The sequence below is a fragment of the Nicotiana sylvestris genome, chromosome 2 (assembly GCF_000393655.2).
Source record: "Nicotiana sylvestris chromosome 2, ASM39365v2, whole genome shotgun sequence".
Taxonomy (NCBI): domain Eukaryota; kingdom Viridiplantae; phylum Streptophyta; class Magnoliopsida; order Solanales; family Solanaceae; genus Nicotiana; species Nicotiana sylvestris.
The window spans coordinates 61,534,652-61,557,521 of NC_091058.1; the positions used below are offsets into that span (position 1 = coordinate 61,534,652).

Genomic DNA, 22,870 nt, shown 5'->3' on the forward strand with positions numbered 1-22,870 from the left:
TTCCATCTTCATTCCGTTAACCACCCGGAATCCACCTGAGGCCCCCGGGACCCCAACCAATCATACCAACCAGACCTAAAACACAGTACAGACTTGCTCGAGGCCTCAAACCATATCAAACCACCCTAAAACCACGAATCGACCTCCAATCCAAGCTTTATGAACTTTAGAATTTCAAACTTCTACTTCCGAGGTTTAAACCTATCAAATCACGTCCGATTGACCTCAAATTCTGCATGCAAGTCATATTCGACATTACGTACATGCTCCAACTTTCGGAATCGAAATCCGACCCTGATATCAAAAAGTCAACTCTCGGTCAAACTTCTCAAAAACCTTAAAATTTCTATCTTTAGCCAAATGACTCCAAAATAACTCACGGACCTCTGAATTCACTTCCGATCGCGCTCTCAATTCCAGAATCACCATACGGAGCTACTCCCAGACTCAGAATTCCAAACGGACATCGATTACACCGAAATGCACTTCAACCCAAACTTATGAAATTTCTTCCAAAATGCTAACTTCCACAATAGGTGCCAAATCGCTCCCGGGTCATCCAAAACCCGATTCGAACATACGCCCAAGTCCGAAATCATCATACGAACCTGCTGGAACCTTGGAATCCCGATTCTGAGATTGTTTACTCAAAAATCCAATCTTAGCTAATTCTTTCAACTCAAAGCTTCCGAAATGAGAATTCTCTTTCCAAATCAACTCCGAACTTCCCGGAATTCAATTCCGACCGTGCGTACATGTCATAATACCTGAAGTGAAGCTGCTCATGGCCTCAAACTGCTGAAAGACGTGCTAGAGGTCAAAACGACCGGTCAGGTCGTTACAAATATGTTAGGTTTATTAATTTATATGTTTATTTGTTTGTTACTAACTTAATTTTTACTATACTAAAATTAAATAATTAATTTTCATACCTATACAAGATTTAACTATTAAATATTTGCATTTTGGTTTCGGGCACAATATTTGAGGCCCGGTAGTACCAATGTATCTTGAATTCTTATATTCTTACATTTGTTGACTATAATTGGAGATAGTTTGTGTTTGAACTATCAGCTTTTTGACATATTTTTTGGAATAATATATACTTAAATATTAATTTCTATAACTACAAGGATACTACGCTAAATGACACTATATTTTACTACCTAAAAGGTCACTACATTAAATACGAGCACTACATTAGACCACAAGATACCACTACAGGAAACCAAAGTAAAAATTTGTTTAGTTTACTAGTCTTTTAGTAAATTAATAATCTTAACCGGATAAAAATAATAAATTAATTTAATCATAAAATAATCATGAAATTGCATATACTACAGTAAAAAGTAACTAATTAAAAAAAATTAACAACTAATAACAATTTCTCTATTTTACAAATATTTTTAACACACTAATACTATAGTCCGGATAAAAAGCAATAAGTTAGTTAAATCGCAAAACAATCACAAAATAATATATATATAACATATAAAAAATAATTAATATGCATTTTTTTATACAAGTTTTAACAAAAACTAAGTCGAAATACCTCGATTTAAGGTTTTTAGAAAGTCGAAGATTTTGTGATTTGGAGCCGAAACAAGCAACAACGTCCGAGATAACACATTAGCTAGCACGTGAGACCGAGAATCTTTACTTTTTGTGGGAATGGTGGGCTCCACTCAAGCTTTTTTGGATAAAAATGGGGGGGGGGGGTGTTTCTGTTTTGGAGAAGATGAAGACCGTTCTTTATTATATATATAACGTCTTTTGTTAAGATTATTTTCTATATTACACCCACCCACTCCCCCATGTCAAACAAACCCAATAGAGAGCGATCCACCCACCCCCACTTCCCCCAACCCCTTCTCATGCCGTGAACAACTTATGAGAACAAAAATTTCATCTCAACGCCATTACACATAGTGGAATAGAAGCGTCGCAAAATGCATGAATTTTTTTATCTTGATTGACTGGTTATGGGATTAAGTTGGATTTGTTGTTGTTGTTATTGTTATATTGATCGTCTATGACACTGTTAAAAAAGAGAGAGGACAAAACGAACCTTATGAATCTTAAGGAAAGAGTTTGTAAACTAAAAATTGGTCACATTTTAAGGAGGATGACAGGGAGTGAGGTTATATTTTTCAATCGTCGAACATCTCTTTCGATCGCTAGATATTTTTCCAGTCAGATTCCTTTCTCTCCCCACTTCAGTGTATTATTTGGGAACTAACTTTGGTTTAAAATCTGATAGAGTTTCTTGTTATTGTTTAATTTTTTTAGGATTTTTAATTTATGAAATTGAAGTGAGCTCTATTATATTAATCTCCATTGTTTCAAGTGAGGAGTAAGCGAAGAAGAAGATAGAAGAAGTAAAAAGAAACGAAAAACTTGGAGAAAAACTATAATAAAATAAGTAGGAAAATACATTTTTTAAAAAGGTATCGGAATTAAATTTTTAACCTGTGTTCTTTGTCTCTCACTCTCCTCAAGAGAAACAATAGCTTTGAAGGTGAAACATTTTATGTATTTATACTAAATTAAAAACACGAAAACTCTTAGGAAAATATCGTTCGCCTGTTTTACCATTTAAAACTAGAGCTCACATTGAATAAAATAGTCATTTTATTATATTTTTAATTCTAAAATTTTGAAATCAACTAAAACTTTATTTATTATAGTAGAAAATGCCAATATTTAGGACATTTAAATCAAGTAGAATTTTCCTTTTATAATTCAAAATCCTAATATTTAGGAATCAAATATAAGAACTATTTTTTATGTTAAAATACATTTTAGGAATTCAAATTTCAAAGTTCAAATATCTCACCACTAAACGTCAGATTTGGGTTCAAGACATACTATTTTTAATTTAAAGTATTGATTCGTCCATTTTTTTTGTCCAGTACTATTAATTATTCTAAAGTAAAGCTAGACGAGGAATTAGAGTTAAAATAAGCCAATATACGACTAAGATAAGGGAATTAATTTCTACTTTCTTCGTCTCAAATATTTATCTTAATTCCTAAAAATAGATAATTCAAATTATTTGTCATTTTAGAAGTTCAAGACAAAATTAATTAATTTTCCATTTTATCCTTAGTAGTAATTGTTCTTAAAGATGGAGATGACACATAAATAAAGTTAATATTCAATGAAGAGAGATTATATTAAACACATAAATAAAGGTAAAATAGTCAAAATTCCTTCTAACTAATGTTTTTTTAAGGACATATCAAATAGAAATACGATAAATAATTTGAGATGGATGAAATATTTATTAGTAATCAAGAGCCTTTAAATAGGTAGAAAGATGGTGAATTTGTTTATGTTATGAAACATTTATATTAACAACAAGAACATAACTCCAACCAAATAAATAATTGGTCACTGAAAGAAACTCATCAATTGATAATGATGATGAACGATTACAATTATAGATTTATTAGTATAGAAGTTGCACTAATCTACAGTGTCATTCGTCTTTTTTACCCTTTAAAAATAGATTTAGCATTGGACAACTATGTAATTTAAGTTACTTTCCCAATATTTAAGACTTTAAAATCAAGTCATATTTTATTATTACATAATATTTAGGAGTTCGAGATCAACTAAATAAGGATAAAATATATTAAGAAAAAAGAGGAAACTATAAAAAGTAAAAATGAAAGTTTCTTTTCAATGAAGGACAAAAAATATTATATATTCGTGTAAATTTTTGTGCCTATATCGTACAAGGAAAATTTTATCGTATAAGATCAATTTTGATCCTTTATTTTCCTTTCCATACAAAAATATTTTCTTGACTGTTTAAATTATATTTTATTATATTATTTCACATCTATAATTATTGCATGTGTTAATTTTCCTAATATTGACCTATTTAAGATTTTCAAATCAGTTTTATTTATCGAATATGTGTTATTTGAACCATGTCAGAAGTCTTAATATGTAAAATTTAAAATTAATTAAAATTTTAATCATCTTTGATATAAATTTTTATTTTTTAATAATTTGTTCTTCTTACATATAAACATATTTATTAATTGACGTGGTAATCACGTGCAACGCATATAGGGGTTAATTAAGTACAACCCTATTGAGGTAATTGTGTATTATCTTTATTATTAAATTAAATATGGGAAGCTTTTAAGTTTACAAGTACATATTTACCCTTTCTTAAAAATTAACCCTAATTTGGAAAAAAAAATGCCTACACTTCCGATAAAATATAAAAAAGGAAAAAAAAGAAGACAAGCCAACTAGCAAAGGAAGAGATCTATCGCCATATTAATTAGTTCTCTCTTTGTAGAAGATTGAAGTTCACACTGGTAAATTGCTTTCCTCTCATGTACATACACATTTCAAGCAAGTATAGTATGAGCAAATATGTTTGTTCATATGGGTAAACTGTTTTGCTTCTGCATCGCGTTTCAGTATAATAACATTTTTTTATCACTACTATTGATGGAGTAAATTATGCCTTCTTAAGAGAACTATTTTCGTGTGGGGCAAACGAGGCTACAATTTAATTTTCTCTACGATTTCCGTTTTGTGATTCTCAAATGAAAGGAACATGCACTAGGAATTCGGCTCCCACTAGGGTCAATTGGGCGGAGTGGTAACTCATTTGAGGCCCTTCCGTTTTTTCCCCAATTTAAGTACTGGAGGTAGTGAATTGTATGCATTCAAGTGGGTTCTTTTTCATTTGATTGATCCATTGTGCATTCGTAATCTACTGAAGTTGATTATAATCTGTTTCAGTTATTACTTGGTTTTGAATTAGAAATACTATGAATATGTGATTATTTGGGCAATTGAAGTAGGAAAAAGAGGAACTGTTTAACTAGGACTATGTACACTTCTTTTTAGTTCATAATTTGAAAATTTGGAGAATATGGCTAGAAGTGCATGATAGAGGTAGACTGAAAATTGTATATATCTAAAAAGAACCTGTTGTGATGAGTAGAAAGTTGGCATATTGTTGTACATTTTTCACTCGAAAACAGACCGAGTCTGAAAGATTGACTTTCTTGATTCTATTGTCAAAAAGTTTTTTAGAGGGTGTCATGGGTTTGAGCAAAACTGAAGTGAACTTGAAGAGATTGCTTGTAACTGCACCACAACAGCAAAATCAAGCAAAGCTTATACATGTAAGTGCATATATCATTCAAGTTCGATTTTTTATAAAGGAATGATGGTTGCATTTTCTCATTTTTCTTTTCATTCTTCGAAATAGCTTCGGTGCTTTTTGTTGCATTTATGTGAGACTGGTCGTGAATATGATGAGTTTATATATATATAAAGATATTATATTCTTGTACAGATGATTCTAGTCCTTAAAGGTTTAAACTTTCTGATCACTATGACATGCCTATACTCTAATATGGATTTTTGTAATTTAATTTCATGTTTTGGTGTTTGAGTGTGGGTACATCTGGTTATCTCATTTGGAAAAGTGTTTTTAGACCTAAATCACATGTTATAAATTCACAAAAAGGATGTTTGGTCATCTTGATTTCCTGAGCTATTAAGAGGCTTATTTCTGTGACTTTGATGATATGCTTTAAGAAGCTTACTTTGAAACACTAGGCTTGTGTAAAAGAACCTAATAGGTTTCTTTGACTAACAGTAGATCAGTAGCTATATGTTTTTTTTTTTTTTTTAATTTAAAATTTTATTTTCATCTTGTTGATTATTTTGCTAGAGGTTTTTAAGAATTTAAACAATGTGCTATTTAATGGAGCTCATATTATCTGTGTGGGCTGTGAGCATTTAAGAGTAAGGCTTCTTTGTATTTTGGGAGCTTTAAATATTTGGGCAGCTTCGAGTGAACTAGTAGCTCTGTTGATTCACTAACACAATGGAGGATGCTGGGGATTTCCATTGTCCAATCCCCATATGAATTCATCCTTAAAAAAGGCTACGTATTTTCATCCTACTTTGGGTTAATATCAGATAAAGGCATAATGCTACTGATTAAGTGGTCTTTCCTCAAGTAATTTTATATGGACCGTTTGGAAAGAGATGAACCATTGTGCATTTGACGGACAGAGAGGACTAATGGTTAACTTTGCCCGCTTGTTAAATATACTTCCTCCTATTTTAGTTAGTGTTGGTAAGAGTGATAGTGTTCTAGGGGTTCAATATTGGGACTGGAGTGCACTGGTATAAAACACTTGCCTTCTCTAAGGATACATCTTTTCGGACTTTAACAACAACAAACAACGACAAAAAACCCAGTGAGTTCCCACTAGTGGGGTCTGGTAAGGGTAAGATGTACGCGGACTTTCCATACAAATTTTGTATACAATGTTGCACCCCACTTGCATGCCTTCAACACATTTTACCTGTAAAAAGTTCTGTTTGGAGCAAAAGTACTTTTTCCTGATCTCTACATGGTGATTAAGATCAGTAATACTGCAATATCATCATATCCAGGATAAACATAAACATGGCTTAGGATGACTCATCCATCTACTGTTTTAAAAAAAAAATCTGATATAGGATAAGAGATAGAGAGTCATAGTAATACCTCCCTGTCTTCCCAAACCTTTGGACTTAACATGCATCAAACTGGTTTTTTGATGTCTCTGGTAGATACTATTTGTTTCAGGAATCTGATCTTTTCCCTTGCAGTTGTATATTCTCTGACATAGTTGTTAATTGTGAAAGTTAATAATTCAACGTGCACGCAGCTGCAAATTGTGACATAGGTTGTTTCTATGAAAAACTTTTCAGAAAATCATGGCATAGGCAATTTGCTAATGTGGGGAATTGTGCAATTCTTGTCATCTCGATTTTTCTTTCAACAGGGATATGTATTTATTATTTCTATTTGTTACATCTTTCACAGTATGTTGCTACTTTGCGTGAACTGCTGGAGCAGGTGGCTGAAGAGAGGAATCCAGACGGATTACCAAGGTCTATATGCTTTATTCTTTTCCAATTATATAATTTGAAGAAAATTACATGTTGCTACACAAATTTCCAGCACTTTTGGCTTCCTTACCTTCTGTGATTTTTTTAATAAAGTTCCTGCGTTCTGTTTCTTTAGTTGGAGTTATCATTAAAATTTAAATGTATGCTGCCTAGCCATTTCACTCTACCTAAGTAATAAATTGGAAACCCTCTCAGGGTCGATTAAAAGGAAATTACCCTCTTTCACTCTCAACTCCCCCTACCCTTCTCCAAATTTGGACATATTACAGTTATATTTTTGAGTTAGTGGACAAATATCCTGCCTATAATGAAAATTCCGCATCCTGAGCATGACTAATAGCCTAGTAATGTGACACTGGAAGTCATGATGCTGGGATTAGTAATCTTTGTGCTGACCATTTGGCAGTGTGCAGCACCATACCACAGGAGGACAATAATTCCTTTCATGTATCCCTGGTCATTCCACAGATAACTCTACTTTTTCTTAATCTACTGCACAAGGAGAATGTTTTAAATGTTTATTAGCTTGGCTTGACGGGGTATATATTCTTAATGGGTCTCTTATTTATTTTTTTAGTTACCAGATGCTTTTTTCCTGATGTGTGTTCAATTTTCATGTTGATTCCCAAAACAGAGTTTCAAAAGCTAAGGTGAACGAATATGCAGAGAACATTGAAGCCATTGCTGCCAAGTTAGCTGTGCCCATGGTATGCGCAAGCTAGTTTCATTTTTTGTGATTTATCATTCTGATTTCACCTTGAATTCTTATACGAAAACATATCATATGGAGGTATTTTACGGAATATGAAAGAGCTGGCATTTTTTTATCAATAGGCTGTCACTGAAGTTTAGTGCATTATTTGCGCTGTTAGTCCATAGTGCTCAGCATTTCAGACTTCACCATTCTTTTGGCCTTACTGCTACTGTTGTTTCCATAACTCCGTTCTTTTGATGTCTTTGAACGTGGTTCAATCTTCTCTTCTGGAGTCTATCTTTCAACTTATATTAGATCAACTTGTTATAGTCATATGCAAGTAGTCTGTCGAAAATGTTTTTGCTTCTATTTGTATTATTAACATATCAATGATCTGCTATTGTTGTTTAACCAAATCCAGTCTGATGTGCAAACACCTGAGGAACCTGTGGCTGAGACTTCAAGCAGCGGAACTCCCAAAGCAGAAGACAGTGTGAGTTCTGCTTCTGAAGGACTGAGAAGAAGAGTCGGGTACCTGCATGGCTCTTTTGTCATTTATAGCCATTGTAATGTGCCGTTTATCAGTATCTCGCTTGAACGTGATTATTTTTGGGAGTGAAACAGGGTCCATTCAAACAATGAGGAGAGATCTCAAGACTCCATCGATTCTGATCAATCAGCTGCAGTCAAACTGGATGATGCTGCACGGACACATATTGAGAAGCACAGGTGCTCTATCTGTACTTCTTTTCCATATTGATACTTGTAGACAGTTTTTATGTGTTGGCATCTGTTCCACCAAGGGATTTCTGGTGTGTATTTGTTCCTGTAAAGAAGCAGCTTTCCATGTGTGATTAAAAGTGATAGTGGATATGCGCTCTTCTTTAGTTATTAGAAAAAATAGTTGATATGCTATTAAATATAACCAGAAAAGTCCCGGCATGAAGGAAGCATGATACTCCATATCTTTTTTTTTTCTCTCTTTTATTTACCAAGTAGAAGAGATGGAACACACCGAGTAAGCCTTTATGAGCTACGTACAATTCTGTCACTTTGTTGGCTAATCAGGTATATGCTCTATGGCTAACAGCTTGCCTTTCTGAAGTTTTCTTAGATGATGTAGGTTGGCAGTTTTGACATTCTAGTTAAGGTAGCATTTCAAATTGATTGAGCTGAAGAGAAGCATCTTTTAACTAACTGTTCATCTTCATTTGTGTAAGTTTTAGAATTTCTTTTTGTGCTTTGAGTGCTCTGAAATTGCATCAATTTGACATACTAAACTAATCTTAGCTCTGAGGTTATATGCACCCCAATTCCCAGTTATGTTTGATAGACTTGGCTACACAGGCAAATTTTTTTTGCTAATTTATGGTGTATTTTGAAGAATCCACATGAAATGCCCACTTGCAGTAGGCACTGTTTGACACACATTTCTGACACAATAAGTAAATAAATAAATGATCAATGTAATATAGAGCCTATCAAGCTCCAACACTTTTTGCTTAAACTATAGTTGGAGTCTTCAGACTGAGGGGCTACTCTGAAATCTGGCTTGATCAACATCATAGGAAGGAGCTTTAATACTTCTTTCATAGAGTTAATGCAAAAAAGAATGGGCGTTGCAATTAGAAGATTATATTTCCATGAGTTTTATATATGTTTTATGGATAACATGCTGACAAAGCTAGCTGAAAGGTTGAAATTAGCATTTACTAAATTAGTCTAATACTCAATATGCTTTTGTGAATGGAGGCAGATAATAGACTTACAGCTGCATTTTGCTGCAACGCATATGTTTGTCCAATCTTTTCCGTTGTAGGAGAAAAGTTACAAGAAAAATTAATCACTTATTTGTGCAACTTTTCTTTTCTCTGGAGAGGGGTGAGGGTAGTTAGGGAGAGTCCCCTGATCATTTATCAGATGTTCTCATCTTTTGCAGGAAACTTCAGGAGGACTTGACTGACGAAATGGTTATTTTGGCACGGCAGCTCAAAGAGAGTAGTCTCATGATGAATCAATCTATCAAAAATACTGAGAAAGTAAGTTTTATATTTCTTTTCACTCTGCTTAAATTGTTGGGAACCATCTCTAGCAATTTTTGCTTCGAGATGATTTTGCTGTCTCCAAAACATTTTACTATTTTGCCTGTAGGAGGCAATTGAGACTATTTGGTAGCTGATAGCCTGATACTATCTTTTCTGGCACACAACATTATTTATTAGTCTTAACTCTGGCATTACTACACGTTTGATGATTCTTTACTAGTTCTGTGTGATAAGAAATGGAATGCTTCAGCGTTCAATCTGTTTGGATTCACTCGGATTCTGAGTTATCTTGTCAAGTTATGGTCTTTTCCTTTTATCTCTTGTTAAACTTGGTTACTTTGTGTACATTGGCCTCATAATTGTCACATATAATGTGGATGCAGATACTTGATTCAACTGAGAAAGCAGTTGAGCATAGCCTAGCAAGTACAGGGCATGCAACTTCCAGGGCTATGGATGTGTATTCCCGGAGTTTCAAGACTACATGCTTCCAGTGGCTCTTGATCTTTGTCATGACATTAGTTTTTGTCATGGTTGTATTACTTATTCGAGTGACTTAGCAGCCGACCCCTTTGTTAGTGGAGATTTGACAAAATGTTTGGTTTTATTGTTACCGTGTATAGTAATGTAATCTGTAATTTTAGTTTAACAAAGTTAAAAGTTATTTGTGGGGGGGGGGGGGGCGGAGGTTATACAATGCTTGCTGAAGGCGAAGTGTGAAAAACACCTGCATTACTCAATTTTTTTTAAAAGAGTTTTTTAAGCTTAATTCAATATGCTTTGTTGATATAATACTGATTGTCAAGGAGTAGAATTTTTAGTTGCTTTTCTCCTACTTAGGGTGGTTTGGTAGGATGTATAAGAATAATGCGGAATAAGGTGTATTAGTAATGCATGGATTAGTAATGCATATGTTACTAATGCAAACATTAGTTATGCATATATTATTTCTTATATACTGTTGGTGTGGTGTATTAAAATTATAATGTATTGCATAATTTTTAAGAAAAATAGTTGGTTACAAAAATGCTCTTCATATTCTCTAGCTTTAAAGGACTTTAAGGACAATTTTGTCTTTAAACATACTAATGCATGCATTAATAGCCTTGGTATTACTAATGTCATGGTTTTCTATGCTTTACTAATGTATAGGATAATACCAAGTATGATGTATAACTAATACAAATATTAGTTATACACATTGAAAAAATCTACCAAACAAGGTATTAGTAATGTATAAAACTAATGCTTGCATTATTTTTTCAAATGCCTCCTACAAACGATACCTAATACTGTTTGTTGTTGATCAAGAGCCGACACTAAAGCTGGGAAGGTTCCAACAGAGGTCAAACTGGTACGAAGCCACGGCGTCTTCTTCCACACCCCCAAAACAAAAAGGCAAAAAGGAAAGGTCCTGGTTAAATACGTGCTTCTCCCTCTACTTTGTAATTTAATTCCACCCAAATTAAAAAAACAAGTACAAAAGATATAAGAAAAGTTTAAATTGTCACGTAATTTTTTGACACAAATAATATTATAGATATTTTTTCATGTTTTCCTTTATCAAAGGTCTAACTTGTTTATAACAATTCATAAAGACAATTTTTTCATTTCTTCAGATGAAACTTTTGTTATGACAAAATTAAGCCAATTTAGAGGGAAGATTTATGGTTCAACTCAAATACTCCAATTTCCAGAGCAACTTTTTTTAAAAAAAAAAACAGAAAACTTTTCATCAAAACTATATATATTTTTTATTGCATATTCCCGATGGGACCACCAAAACTATATGAATATACTGAATATTGGACCGTCAGTTCAATATGAAACATTAAAGAAACATTAGACCAAATTAAAGTTTAAGCGAAAAGATAGGCACCACACAAATTTTTTTTCTTTTTAGATTATTTTACATAGGGGGAGATGGACTGGACGGTGGAAAAATAATTCGCACAATTTGCATTATTTTCTTAGAAAATTCCAAATTAATACGTAGAAGAAAAAAAAAAGTTGGAAAATTCCAGATAAAAATAAAGGAATCTTCTCACCATCAACAAGAGAGAGGAACTTTGGTTGAGTGTCCCTTTTTTTTGCTATTTCTTGACGTCAACCTCTCTTCTTCCTCTTCCTTCTTTCAAGTCCTAATTCTAATCAAAACCCTAATTGAACGATCACAAAAATCTCCATCACAACCAAATAATCACTTCTCTTTTGCAAATTTTGATCAATTAACAACTATGGCAACCAGTGGAAACAAGAATATGAACGCCAAATTGGTTTGTTCTCGCATCTTTGATTTATCAATTTTGCTTATGGGTTGAGCTTTAATTCCATAAAGATTCCTTCTTTTTGTCTTATATGATCTGGGTCTTCTTTAATTCTTCAGAAATTTGATTCTTGACTTAGAATTTTTAATTTTATTTTTGGGTTTGATAACGAAAAGTCCTTCAATTTGGATTTCTATTGCTCCTTGTTTCCTTATTTGTAAAATTTAGATATGGTATTTCTCTTAGTTTTGTGCTTTGCCAGTAAGTTTATTATTCATGTATACCTTGATATGCTGAATTTGATCTTTCACTTGGTTACTATTTGCTGATGCTATGTTGTCAAAGTAAAATTGTTTATGGTTTGAGTTGGTTTGTATATTAATATGCTAAATTTGATCTTTCACTATTTGTTAATGCTATCTTGTCAAAGTAAACCTGGTGATGGTTTTTTCCGCCGTAGCTATTATGATATTTTTTTATTTTTATGCCTTTTGCGGTTGTACTGAAGTTTGGATAAAGTATTGAAGCGTTTTTGGTTTTAGGTGCTTCTTGGAGATGTTGGAGCTGGAAAATCTAGTCTAGTTCTGCGTTTTGTTAAAGGACAATTTATTGAATTTCAGGTAGGTGCTTAGCTCACCATTTGATATGTGTAGCTGGAAAGTCTAGTCTAATTCTGCACCTCCTATTTGACATTTTTACTTAATTCGGCTTTCTTATTTTAGGAATCAACTATTGGTGCCGCATTTTTCTCCCAAACAGTAGCAGTAAATGATGCAACTGTAAAATTTGAAATATGGGACACAGCAGGCCAAGAGAGATACCACAGTCTTGCTCCAATGTACTATAGAGGAGCTGCGGCTGCTATAATTGTTTTTGATATCACAAATCAAGTAATTCTCCCACTTGATTCCATCTAGTCGTCATAATTCACTCGATACTGATCCCGTAATGTTTGCCAGCATGAACTTGCTAACTTAGTTTCTCAATTATTTATTTATAGGCATCATTTGATAGAGCAAAAAAGTGGGTTCAGGAGCTTCAGGCACAAGGTACCTTTGACATCTTAAGTTGCATCATTGTCTGACTTTATTCCTGTAAGGCCGTACTGAAATATTCCTAACTTAAATTAGTATGTCTAAAATACTTGGTGATGTATGATTAGGAGGGTTTTAGCTGCTTAGAGCAAGGTAGAATTTTTTGGCAAAATATGATGAAATATTCTAACATTCAATTAGTGGGTAATATGAGGGGATCGGTTGGAGTTATTGCTTCGCATATGGGTGAGTTGAAAGTTGAACATCGTCGCACAATGAAGCCAGAATGGAAGGAAATAAGCACTGTTTCCTTTTCATGGATGGTGCATACAACAGTGTTCTTTCAATAACACATATTGTCTTTTCATATATCTTACTTTTCTCTACCTCAAACTACGTCCCAGGTAATCCAAATATGGTGATGGCACTTGCGGGGAATAAGGCAGATTTGTTAGATGCAAGAAAAGTGGCTGCAGAGGTTAGTGTTTTTGTACCTGTGACTCAACACTGCTTTCCATACGATAGATAGTGATGTGCAAAAGCACCACAAAAAGCTTAGCCGGAGATATGGGTGTCAATTTACACATGATGTTGTTATTCGCCCAAGTATTTATGAATTGCGTGAATGATAATTTAAACTACATGGCCGGCATGACCAGTTATTCAGGGTTTGCAAGGTTATAGCGGATACCCTAAGGTATTGAGGTGTTCTTCAGTGCTATTTTCTCAACCTCATGTTACTGCCTACACCTGAAAATTAGAAATTTACAACATGCATGTGCTTAAAGCTCCATTCTTGGCTATCAAAAAAGCTTCATTCTTGGTCTACGCTGTTGTTTTTTTTTTTTTTTTTCCCTTTCCCACTTTCCTATTCTTGGGTTGCTTTTTTATTGGAAAAAATTGGTCTCTCTCTCTCTCAGAGAGAGAAACACACACACACAGACACACACACACAGAGTAATGTTAGAATTGTTTAAAAAAAAATTAATGTGCAATCTTTAATTTTGAGAAAGGCAACGATATATTCATCAGCACAAAGAAAGTGCTGGCAGGCATTTTTACTTGGTGGGAACTGGAAAGAGAGAGAGTAACAAAGCTAGTTACAGGTTTTCTGGAAAACTAGACTTCCCAAAAGAAAATTAAAATAGGTGAGCTTAATCCTTCAAACTTTGGCTTCACATCTTTTTAGACCAAGTTTGATCTGGATGCTGTCGAAGTAAACAATGATGCACACTGGGAGGAAATACGTCCAGATAATGCCACTTTGGATCACATTTGGAAACACCCCACCCCAAAAAGATTAAAGAAAAAAAAATGTTTTTTTTTGTCGCCAAAATAGGATTAGTGGCTCCCACTAAATCCAGATCAAGAAAATTCTGTAACAGGCACTTATACAGTTTCCTTTTCTTTCTTTCTTTTGTTCTTTTTTCTTTTCCTTTTTTCTGATTTTGATAATGGTGGTGAGATTTGTACAGCAGTAGAAAATATATAAAACTTTATTCTGTTGGAGAGCCTATATGATTGGATATTGGAATGAAACGGTTAAAAACAAAGCAAAATGGGCAATCAGTATTCATAACCTCAACTGTAGTTGTTGATAACAGTGGTATCACGGCTAGTTTGTGCAGATCGACTAGTTTATCGGGTACCTACTACTTCCACCAACATAGTCATCGAGTAACTCCAATCTGTAAGGTTTTGACAAATGAGAAGACATACCTAGTGTCCTTTTGGTTGGATACGGAACCTTGGTTCCCAAGATTGTTACTCCAGTTCTCGTACTGGTAGGCCACTTCTTGGGGCCTAAACTCATATACATGTCTTCTGACCCAGCTATGGCAAAAGAGGTTCTATATGGCTGAAAACCTATGAGTTTGTGAAACTTGCAATCTAGATGTTTCTGTAGAAAACATTAAACGACAGGTTTTCGATTTTTTTTCTAAACTGGGTTGGTAGTTAAAGATAGCAGCACGATCCAAAACTCAATTGGTTAGTGAATGCGTCTGGATGCCTGTGACCCTTTTTACAAAAATTTCGTCTCTATGAGTTTTAGTCTATTTATTCACTTACTTAAATACACATCCAAAGGATCTCAAAGTCCTCAAGGCATTAGCATTATATCGGAATTGATATTCTACTTAACAGTTTTTTCACTGGAATTGCATCATTACTGATACGTTACTAATGCTGTTTCAGGAAGCACAAACATATGCCCAGGAGAATGGTCTTTTCTTCATGGAAACATCTGCAAAAACTGCATCTAATGTTAATGACATTTTCTATGAAATAGGTAATTACTTGCATTCATTTTCTGTGTTTATGGGCTGCCAGCTTTTGTGGTATGAGGTCATTTGCATATGAAGTCAATGTTCTGCTCTTGTTGGCTATGCATATCATTATCGTGCGCTATCGGTTTTGAACCACTACTTATATGCATTTTGTATGACATGACATTACTGGGAACCAAATTGAGTAATTACTTTGGTACGTGTTAATATAGTAGAGGAAAAGGAATTTATTAACTTATTAAGAAACCTTGTTTCTTTATGTTGCAATTGACATGCTGATGCGGAATAATAATACTTGTTGCAGCAATACATATAAAAGAAGTAACATAAGAAGTTAGTTTTTAGTTAATCATCTCTTACCTATGATCTCTCATTTGCGTTTAGTAATGTTTATAGTATTTTTTATTTAGTTATGAGAAGAGTTACTGTCTGGAGAGCAGAGTGTTACTCATTCATCCATGTTTTAGTAATCTCATATTTCTTTTAGTTAGTATTCTAGTATATCTAAATCTTACTCTTCCTCTTAGTGATGTTCTTAATTTGATATAATCAAAAATGGATAACTGTAAATTTTATATAATTAACAATATTACACTAATTATATTTATTCAACTATGATAATAAAACGAATACTGGAGTGTAAAAAGTGATTTAATATGGGTTGAGGATATCATTGGTGGCAAATCTCTCTTTGATTTAAGAATAGACACGTTTATATGACACTACATATCCAGATTTTAATACAATGAACCAAAACTCCAATGACAAATACAAAGTATCTCTGCAATACAATGTCCAAGTCGAATTTTGTCTTCTTGAGCCGAGGGTCTGTCGGAAACAACCTCTCTACCCTCTTGGGATAGGGGTAAAGTCTGCGTACACTCTATCCTCCCCAGACCCCACTTGTGGGATTTGGGATTTTACTGGGTTGTTGTTTGTTGTTGTCGTGCATATAACTGGCGACTTGTTATTTTTATCAATCTGAATATATAGTTCTTAAACTGTTTATTCACTTGCAGCAAATAGACTGCCTCGGCTTCAGCCAGCACAAAATCCATCTGGGATGGTTCTTATGGATAGGCCTGCTCAAACACCGGCTAGTGCTTCTTGTTGCTCTTAAATGTCTATTAGTGCTTCTCATTACAATGCTGTTTTTTGTTTAATGTGTTTGTGCTGATTGTTAAGAGTTTGTTGTGCCATTTCTCCATCATTGTACAGATATTTCATGAAAAATTCTTCAAGATGATTTGACTCTTTTCTTTGAATCCTCCCTATGTAATGAGATTCTATATATGACATGCTTGAGTGGTGCTATTAAACAATATATAATATGTGCTCTTTCTTATGGGTTCCAATTATAATGAGATTGGGATCGTTAATAGGGTCGCCCATGGGTAGTGCAAGATAAAGCTAATTAACAACTCTTCCCGTACCAACTCTCTTAATTCGTACTGACCCGAGTCTGGCCACTATGAAACATTAAAACATTGTTAAAAACGAGATGTCAAACAAGAAGTTAGTTTTTGCTTTCATTTTTCTGGTTTCACCTGTCTACAGCAAAGCAGTTTACTTCATGTCTCACTCTGGCGAGTCCTGCTGGTGGTAAGGCGTGTATGTAGTGGGCGTGTTTGGATGTATGAATTGTGAAATTTTGAAAAAAAAGTAATAAAAATAATTCAAGTTGAAAATGGTATTTGGAGCTGTTTTTGAATTCTTGTGAGTGCTTTCAAGTGAATTTTGAAAAATAACTTTTTGGAGTTTTTAAAATTTCAAAAAAAAATCGAAATTTAACTCAGGTGAAATTTGAAATTTTAAGGCCAAACACTCATTCCGAAAAAAAGTGAAAAAAGTTTCGGAAAAAAAGATTCTTTTTTTATGGCCAAATGGGCAAGTAAATCAGCCATTATTGATGTTATCACTTGGTCGAGCTGTCCTCATCTTGACCAAACTATAATCACATATACACTAACCTCATATCACTATTTGGTATTCAGGCCAGAAATTGGTAACTTGGGATTGAAGTAATAGTTGTTGGCGGTTCGATTGAAGGGTAACAGTCATTGTATTGGAGCAACCATCAGTCAGCAATCAATAATCGATATTTGCTGAGCTAAACAATCTGAATTCTAGATCTCAACGAGCACTGTTTGTTTTGGATTATGTGAATGCTTTTTTTTTTTTTAATGCAGAATAATCACTGTCACTGAAATAATAGAATACCACCAACTACGCGAAAGTGACTGATTTAATTAAGATTAAGAACAAACCTTATGAGAATGGAAAACTGGAAATTCTAGAAAGATTATATCAGAGGACAAGACCTCAAAATCGCCGAAAATTAAAGAAGGTTCCAAATTCCAATAATAACACAATACAAACAAATTATGCTAGCCCCCTTTAACTCTTCTCAATGCGACTTTATAATATCTGTTCTATTCCTTAACAAAAGATAATATTTGTTCGTCATCTGTCCAGTGAAAGGCTAAGAGATCAACTTTTTTTAATATTCTTCTTAATAACTGTTCAAAGCCAAAATTAAATAAGATGTCTCTGATATTACAAGAGCTATAATAGTGTTTGAATCTCCTTAGTATAAAAGGATCACATCAATCGTTTTCTATCAGGTGACACACATAATCCTATACTTATATATTATTTATTATCATTGCTAAGTTATAAAACTGAAGCAAATCTTACAGTGATAAGGATGTAACATTTTGATCCCATCTTTGCAGCTATACAAGAATATCACTAATAACATCTCTTCCAAAGTAAAATTTTAACAATAATCATTTCCTCGTGAAGAAATTGAATAAGAAGATACATTTAATTTCAATATGCTTCTTTATTTCCAAGCAACTAGCTACAATATACGGGAAGGTGCACGTGGCTCCCATTGATGATATTGGGGAGAAGGTGCACGTGGCTCCCATTGATGACAAGATGCGGGAAGCGAGACTCAGATGGTTCGGGCATGTACAGAGGAGAAGCCCAGATGCTCAAGTAAGGAGGTGTGAGCGGCTGGTTATGGAAGGCACGAGAAGAGGTAGAGGGCGGCCTAAAAAGTATTGGGGAGAGGTGATCAGGTAGGATATGGCGAGGCTTCAGATTTTCGAGGATATGACACTTGATAGGAAGTTGTGGAGGTCGAGTATTACGGTTGTAGGCTAGGAGGTAGTTGAGTCCTGCGTTACTTTGTACCTTTGTAAGCCTAGTCCGGTGGGGTTTTGTCTAAGATAGCTAGGGGCAATGTCGTGTCTTACTATTTTCTATTTTCGACGCAGGATCCATTTACTAGCCATCGTTTTTGCTTTGCATTTTTCTTCTGCATTTTATGTTCCTTTTTCCCTCCGTGGTGAATCTAATATTCTCTCCTTTTGTCTTTTTATTATCTTGAGCCGAGGGTCTTCCGGAAACAGCCTCTCTATCTTTTCGGGGTAGGGGTAAGGTCTGCGTACACACTACCCTCCCCAGACCCCACTTGAGGGATTTTACTGGGTTGTTGTTGTTGTAGCTACAATATACATCCAGCTCAATCCTTCGGATTGAACGAGAATCATTTTTGCTTGTGCTTTTTAAAATAAGAAAACTTTCTTCATCGATACATAAACGCATCATTAAACGAAACAAAAAAAAACACTAAATTCAAAATTACAATTTCAAGCTGAGATCCACATATAGTGTTTTTGGACAAAAGCAGGTAGCAGAATCCAATTTTTTCATTATTTATTTCTTGTGAAGTCCATGAGAAGCTGCAGCTGCGGCACAATCAGTGTTTTGAAATCCAATCCTTTCCTTCTCCAAGTCATACACAACTTCCACATTTTGCTGTTGGAAGCTTCCAAAAATCCCAGCTGGCCCCTCTTCAGAATCTTCCATGCTTTGGAACAACAAGCATTTCACCACTGTTGAATTTCTTGGTGCACCCATTGCATAGAAATTATTCCCATTGGGCAAAACAAGACTCACATTGTTCAAGAAATGGAATGTAATTAAAGGGAAATCATCGGTAGCTAGAGTATTAATGTTGTTACTAGGGCATGGGAGCTTGTAACAAAGATCAAATCCTGTTCGTGCCTCGACTTCCTCTGCTCGTGGGTAATTTATCGATGATTCAAGAGCGGTGAGAAGATTCGAGTAGAATGGCTCAGGTAAGTGAGTATAAGTGGTTCCAGAATCAATCAACATTCCCCCATTGCCTAAAGAATCAACTTCTCTCAAGGCTAAGGGTACTTGTGCAGTGGCACCACCATTCCCCACAGTTATGGCCTCTAGGCCAATGTAATAGAAGTTAGGGTACATAGAGCTTTTCAACATAGGAGTAAATTGGAAATTTTCTTTAGAAGAAATAGCTTGTTGACCTACAACTAGAGGGCTTGACATATTAGGGTTATTTGCAAACTTGAAAGGCAAGAAGCAATGTGAAAAACCCTTTTGAAGAAACCCTAATTGAGAAGGTAAAGAAAGTGGACCTTTCCCAAACCCTACAATCCCAATAGGCTCTCTATAAGTTGTTCCAACACATCCAAAGACAAACTTTTGGACTTCCCTAATATTAGAATTAGGGTTTGAATGTACTCTTAGGGTATCCCTAGTTAGGGTTCCAGTTACAACACCTTCACCATAGGTGTAAGCAAAAGAAGGACATGGTCTTGAGCAAGTGCCCTTAAGTAGGCTACTTAAAGAGCATCCTGCAACTGTGCATTGATCGAACGCGTTATCGGAGCTATGGATATTAATACAAGAGTGGCTATCACAAAAATCCCTAGAGGAAGAAGATGAAAATGAAGGAGAGAAGCTTGACATTAACTTGTGATTCTTATAATCATCACAATCTATACAATCGAAGGATAGGTTTCCACAAGGTACCCAAGTAAGGTCACTCCCTGTATCCATATACACTTGGATAATTTGTGGGGGTGTTCCCAAATTCAAAGTTATCAAATAACCATCCCTCACTTCTCTCAATGGCTCCATTATGTCGTCCAATGTCTCAAAGGTTTTTTTCACCGAGTTATACGAAGACTTGGGAATCGAAAGGCTATTTTTCGAACGAGTTAAACTTAACACCAACGAAGAAGAAGGGGTTCTTTCCTTAGCATAGCATTGGTTGAAATGAAGCAATGCACTAGAAAGAAAAAAGAAGATCAAGAAGAAAGTTATGAGGCGGAAAGGTGTTTTCATTTTCCTTAAAAATGATTTCTTCCCATGAAATAAGGCAAAGGGGAAGCTGGTATTTATAGCCATTTCTAGTGTTAATGGTGGAAATTAGGGTTTCTGAACTTCTACTTAGGCTTTTCTGTGCTAACAGATGTTGCATGGTGAAGAATAATTAAGTTTTCCTTTTTATTTTCTTTTGTCTTTTTGGTTAAATTTCAGACTTATTATTTTTGTGTTAGGAAAGAAAATAAGATAGTATACACCGGATTCTTATTCCACAGATATTATTTTAAGTTCAATATTTGTTTTCTTTCTTCAGATGTTTGCGGCAGTGAAAAGTATGACTCAGCTTTGCATGGCTTATATACTCATTCTAGAAAGGGATAGTAGGCAGCATTACCTGAATAGATCGATTCCGTACGTACCAATGTATTAAAAAACTGCTAAGGCGTGCTGTTATTTTATTTCTATCAATTATTTATCTATTATTATTGCTAGTATCTCTTTTATTTAGGACATTTAACTGTTATTATCATTAGTTGTTAATAAAGTGAAGAGGGTATCATGTTTGAGTCTAGAGGCTGCCTTGTGGAAGCAAATGAGATGAACGAGTGGTTGGCACGAGCAATGCACACAAAAAATGCTAGTATTAACAAATCGTTTTGCTAATTCACACTAGCACATGATGACGCGAGAAGCTGCGCATCTGACAGAGATTTATATGAGATTTGGACCACTTTTCGAACAATTGTAGTTTTGGATTTCAAAAGTAGGCACGAATTCACAGAATGTAGTAACTAGCAAGTTAGGTTACAGCATTAAAAGACGATTTCTCGTTGAGCCTAATCAGGGTAGTATGAAGGCTAGCTAGTTCTGGGGTCGGTCAGTTGAACCCACGGATGCATGTGCTATTTTTTATCATTGTTCAAAGCATGAGTTATAAGTTACGTGTTCAAAGTCATAGAAACAGTCATCGATATTTCCATTAAGATATGCTGCCTATGTAATATCTTATTGGTACGGCCCTTTCGCAAACCCTGCATAAATACGGGATGCTTTGTGCACTGACATGCCCAATAGTTGAGATTGTTAACCTTGATGATGACATTAAACTAATTCCTCTTATTTTCAATTAAACTACTCACAAATGCAATTGGGCTATTTGAATTGATTTTAATTCCTGCAAGTATTCGAGTTAGAGATGAGTAGAAACCTACCCGTAATTGTTTTTTCATAACTAGGATGATTTCTATTGAAATATGCATTTATTCAGACGAAGAAAGATGAGTTTTTTGGCTAATGCAGTTTTAAGTGCTTAGATTATTGCTATTATGCTATGATACGATGCATAATGTGTGTTCTTATCTATATTTTCAAAAGCATGTTTCAGAATTTCCTACGTAGACTTCCTAATATGACTCTTTTAAACTTAGTAAAGGCGGCCATAAGTATGAGCTTTCGGTATCAAGTGTACGCAATGAGATTTGCGCATAAGTTCTGTACCTTGGAAAATCAATTCAAAGTTGTAATGGAAACTATATTGTTTAGGATTTATTAATTATTAGTTTATTTAATTCATGTCTAGTTAAGATTTATTTATCAAATTCATGTTCGAATAGTGTTGGGAAATGTGTAAGGCTAATAGAAGGGAAAAAATATTTAAAAGAGAAAAATAATGGGCAGAATGTCTGTTGAAAGAAAATTTTCAGGGAATGTGAATACGAAGAGGACGACACCGCAAAATGCACGCCGAATTCTTCTTTCACATTTGCAGCTTGCCTTTTGACTCTTATGTCTTTCTATCTTTCCTTTCTTTCTTTTTCTTTGACTTTTTTCATTTTGCTCACATACGTTTTTCTTTTTTTCTTTTTTTTCACATACACCAAGGTTTGATTCCATCAATCTCCCCCTCAAATCTATGTTACATCAAGAAAGAAATTTGAAAAAAAGAAATTGTTATTCTCTGGTGGCGCCTTCATATTATCAGTCTTGAATGCTAACTGATGTAGTGCACAGCCTCAGTTTGTCAACACCGACAACTTTGGTCAACATGTCTAACGGGTTCTTCGATCCCGGTATCTTTCGTAGGCAAAAAGTTTCTTCACTTATCAACTCTCAGATATGATGATACCTCAACTGGATATACTTCGATCTTGCATGAAACATTGGATTCTTGGCAACATGGATTGCAATCTAGCTATCACTGAAAAGCTCATAATTGTCCTGCTCTTTAAGAAAATTCTCGAGCCAAATCATCTCTTTACCAGCTTCTGAGATTGCCATGTACTCTGCTTCAATGGTAGATAGAGAAACACTTTTCTGAAGTCTGGACATTCAGCTAACATCAACCAAATTTGAACACGTAGCCTGCGGTACTTTTTCGACTATCCAGATCGCCGCCTAAATTTGCATCAGCGAAACCTTATAAGATAAT

The 22,870-nt window shown here is 34.5% G+C and overlaps 3 protein-coding genes across 5 annotated transcripts; 2 read left to right on the plus strand and 1 right to left on the minus strand.

The window, feature by feature from the left end:
* Positions 1–4,248: 4,248 nt before the first annotated feature.
* On the plus strand, positions 4,249–10,479 carry LOC104247099 (uncharacterized). Of its 3 annotated transcripts, none has more exons than XM_009803048.2 (8): positions 4,249–4,337; positions 5,060–5,159; positions 6,863–6,930; positions 7,583–7,655; positions 8,064–8,173; positions 8,267–8,371; positions 9,582–9,681; positions 10,071–10,479. In XM_009803048.2, the coding sequence occupies exons 2-8, from the start codon at positions 5,076–5,078 to the stop codon at positions 10,245–10,247; spliced, it is 717 nt and encodes a 238-aa protein (XP_009801350.1). In that variant the 5' UTR covers positions 4,249–4,337; positions 5,060–5,075; the 3' UTR covers positions 10,248–10,479. The 3 variants fall into 3 exon arrangements, with proteins under 3 accessions (XP_009801350.1, XP_009801351.1, XP_009801349.1); XM_009803049.2 differs by having other exon boundaries at positions 4,332–4,676; XM_009803047.2 differs by lacking the exon at positions 4,249–4,337 and adding an exon at positions 4,341–4,411.
* A 1,145-nt stretch (positions 10,480–11,624) lies between these two features.
* LOC104247098 (ras-related protein RABF2a) lies at positions 11,625–16,631 on the plus strand. The gene is made up of 7 exons (XM_009803046.2): positions 11,625–11,963; positions 12,497–12,574; positions 12,677–12,844; positions 12,955–13,003; positions 13,393–13,466; positions 15,185–15,278; positions 16,296–16,631. The coding sequence occupies exons 1-7, from the start codon at positions 11,925–11,927 to the stop codon at positions 16,394–16,396; spliced, it is 603 nt and encodes a 200-aa protein (XP_009801348.1). The 5' UTR covers positions 11,625–11,924; the 3' UTR covers positions 16,397–16,631.
* A 2,352-nt stretch (positions 16,632–18,983) lies between these two features.
* LOC104247101 (probable aspartyl protease At4g16563) lies at positions 18,984–20,523 on the minus strand. Its single transcript, XM_009803050.1, has one exon. It carries the CDS (start codon positions 20,521–20,523, stop codon positions 19,003–19,005), a length of 1,521 nt encoding a protein of 506 aa, XP_009801352.1. The 3' UTR covers positions 18,984–19,002.
* Between the last annotated feature and the right edge of the window lie 2,347 nt (positions 20,524–22,870).

Coding starts and splice junctions, on each gene's coding strand:
- LOC104247099 (XM_009803047.2), top strand. CDS start 4,356: ATGTACATACACATTTCAAGCAAGTATAGTATGAGCAAATATGTTTGT. Junction 5,160..6,862: donor ATCAAGCAAAGCTTATACAT/GTAAGTGCATAT, acceptor CATCTTTCACAG/TATGTTGCTACTTTGCGTGA. Junction 8,372..9,581: donor ACACATATTGAGAAGCACAG/GTGCTCTATCTG, acceptor CATCTTTTGCAG/GAAACTTCAGGAGGACTTGA.
- LOC104247098 (XM_009803046.2), top strand. CDS start 11,925: ATGGCAACCAGTGGAAACAAGAATATGAACGCCAAATTG. Junction 13,467..15,184: donor CAAGAAAAGTGGCTGCAGAG/GTTAGTGTTTTT, acceptor ATGCTGTTTCAG/GAAGCACAAACATATGCCCA. Junction 15,279..16,295: donor TGACATTTTCTATGAAATAG/GTAATTACTTGC, acceptor ATTCACTTGCAG/CAAATAGACTGCCTCGGCTT.
- LOC104247101 (XM_009803050.1), bottom strand. CDS start 20,523: ATGGCTATAAATACCAGCTTCCCCTTTGCCTTATTTCATGGGAAGAAA.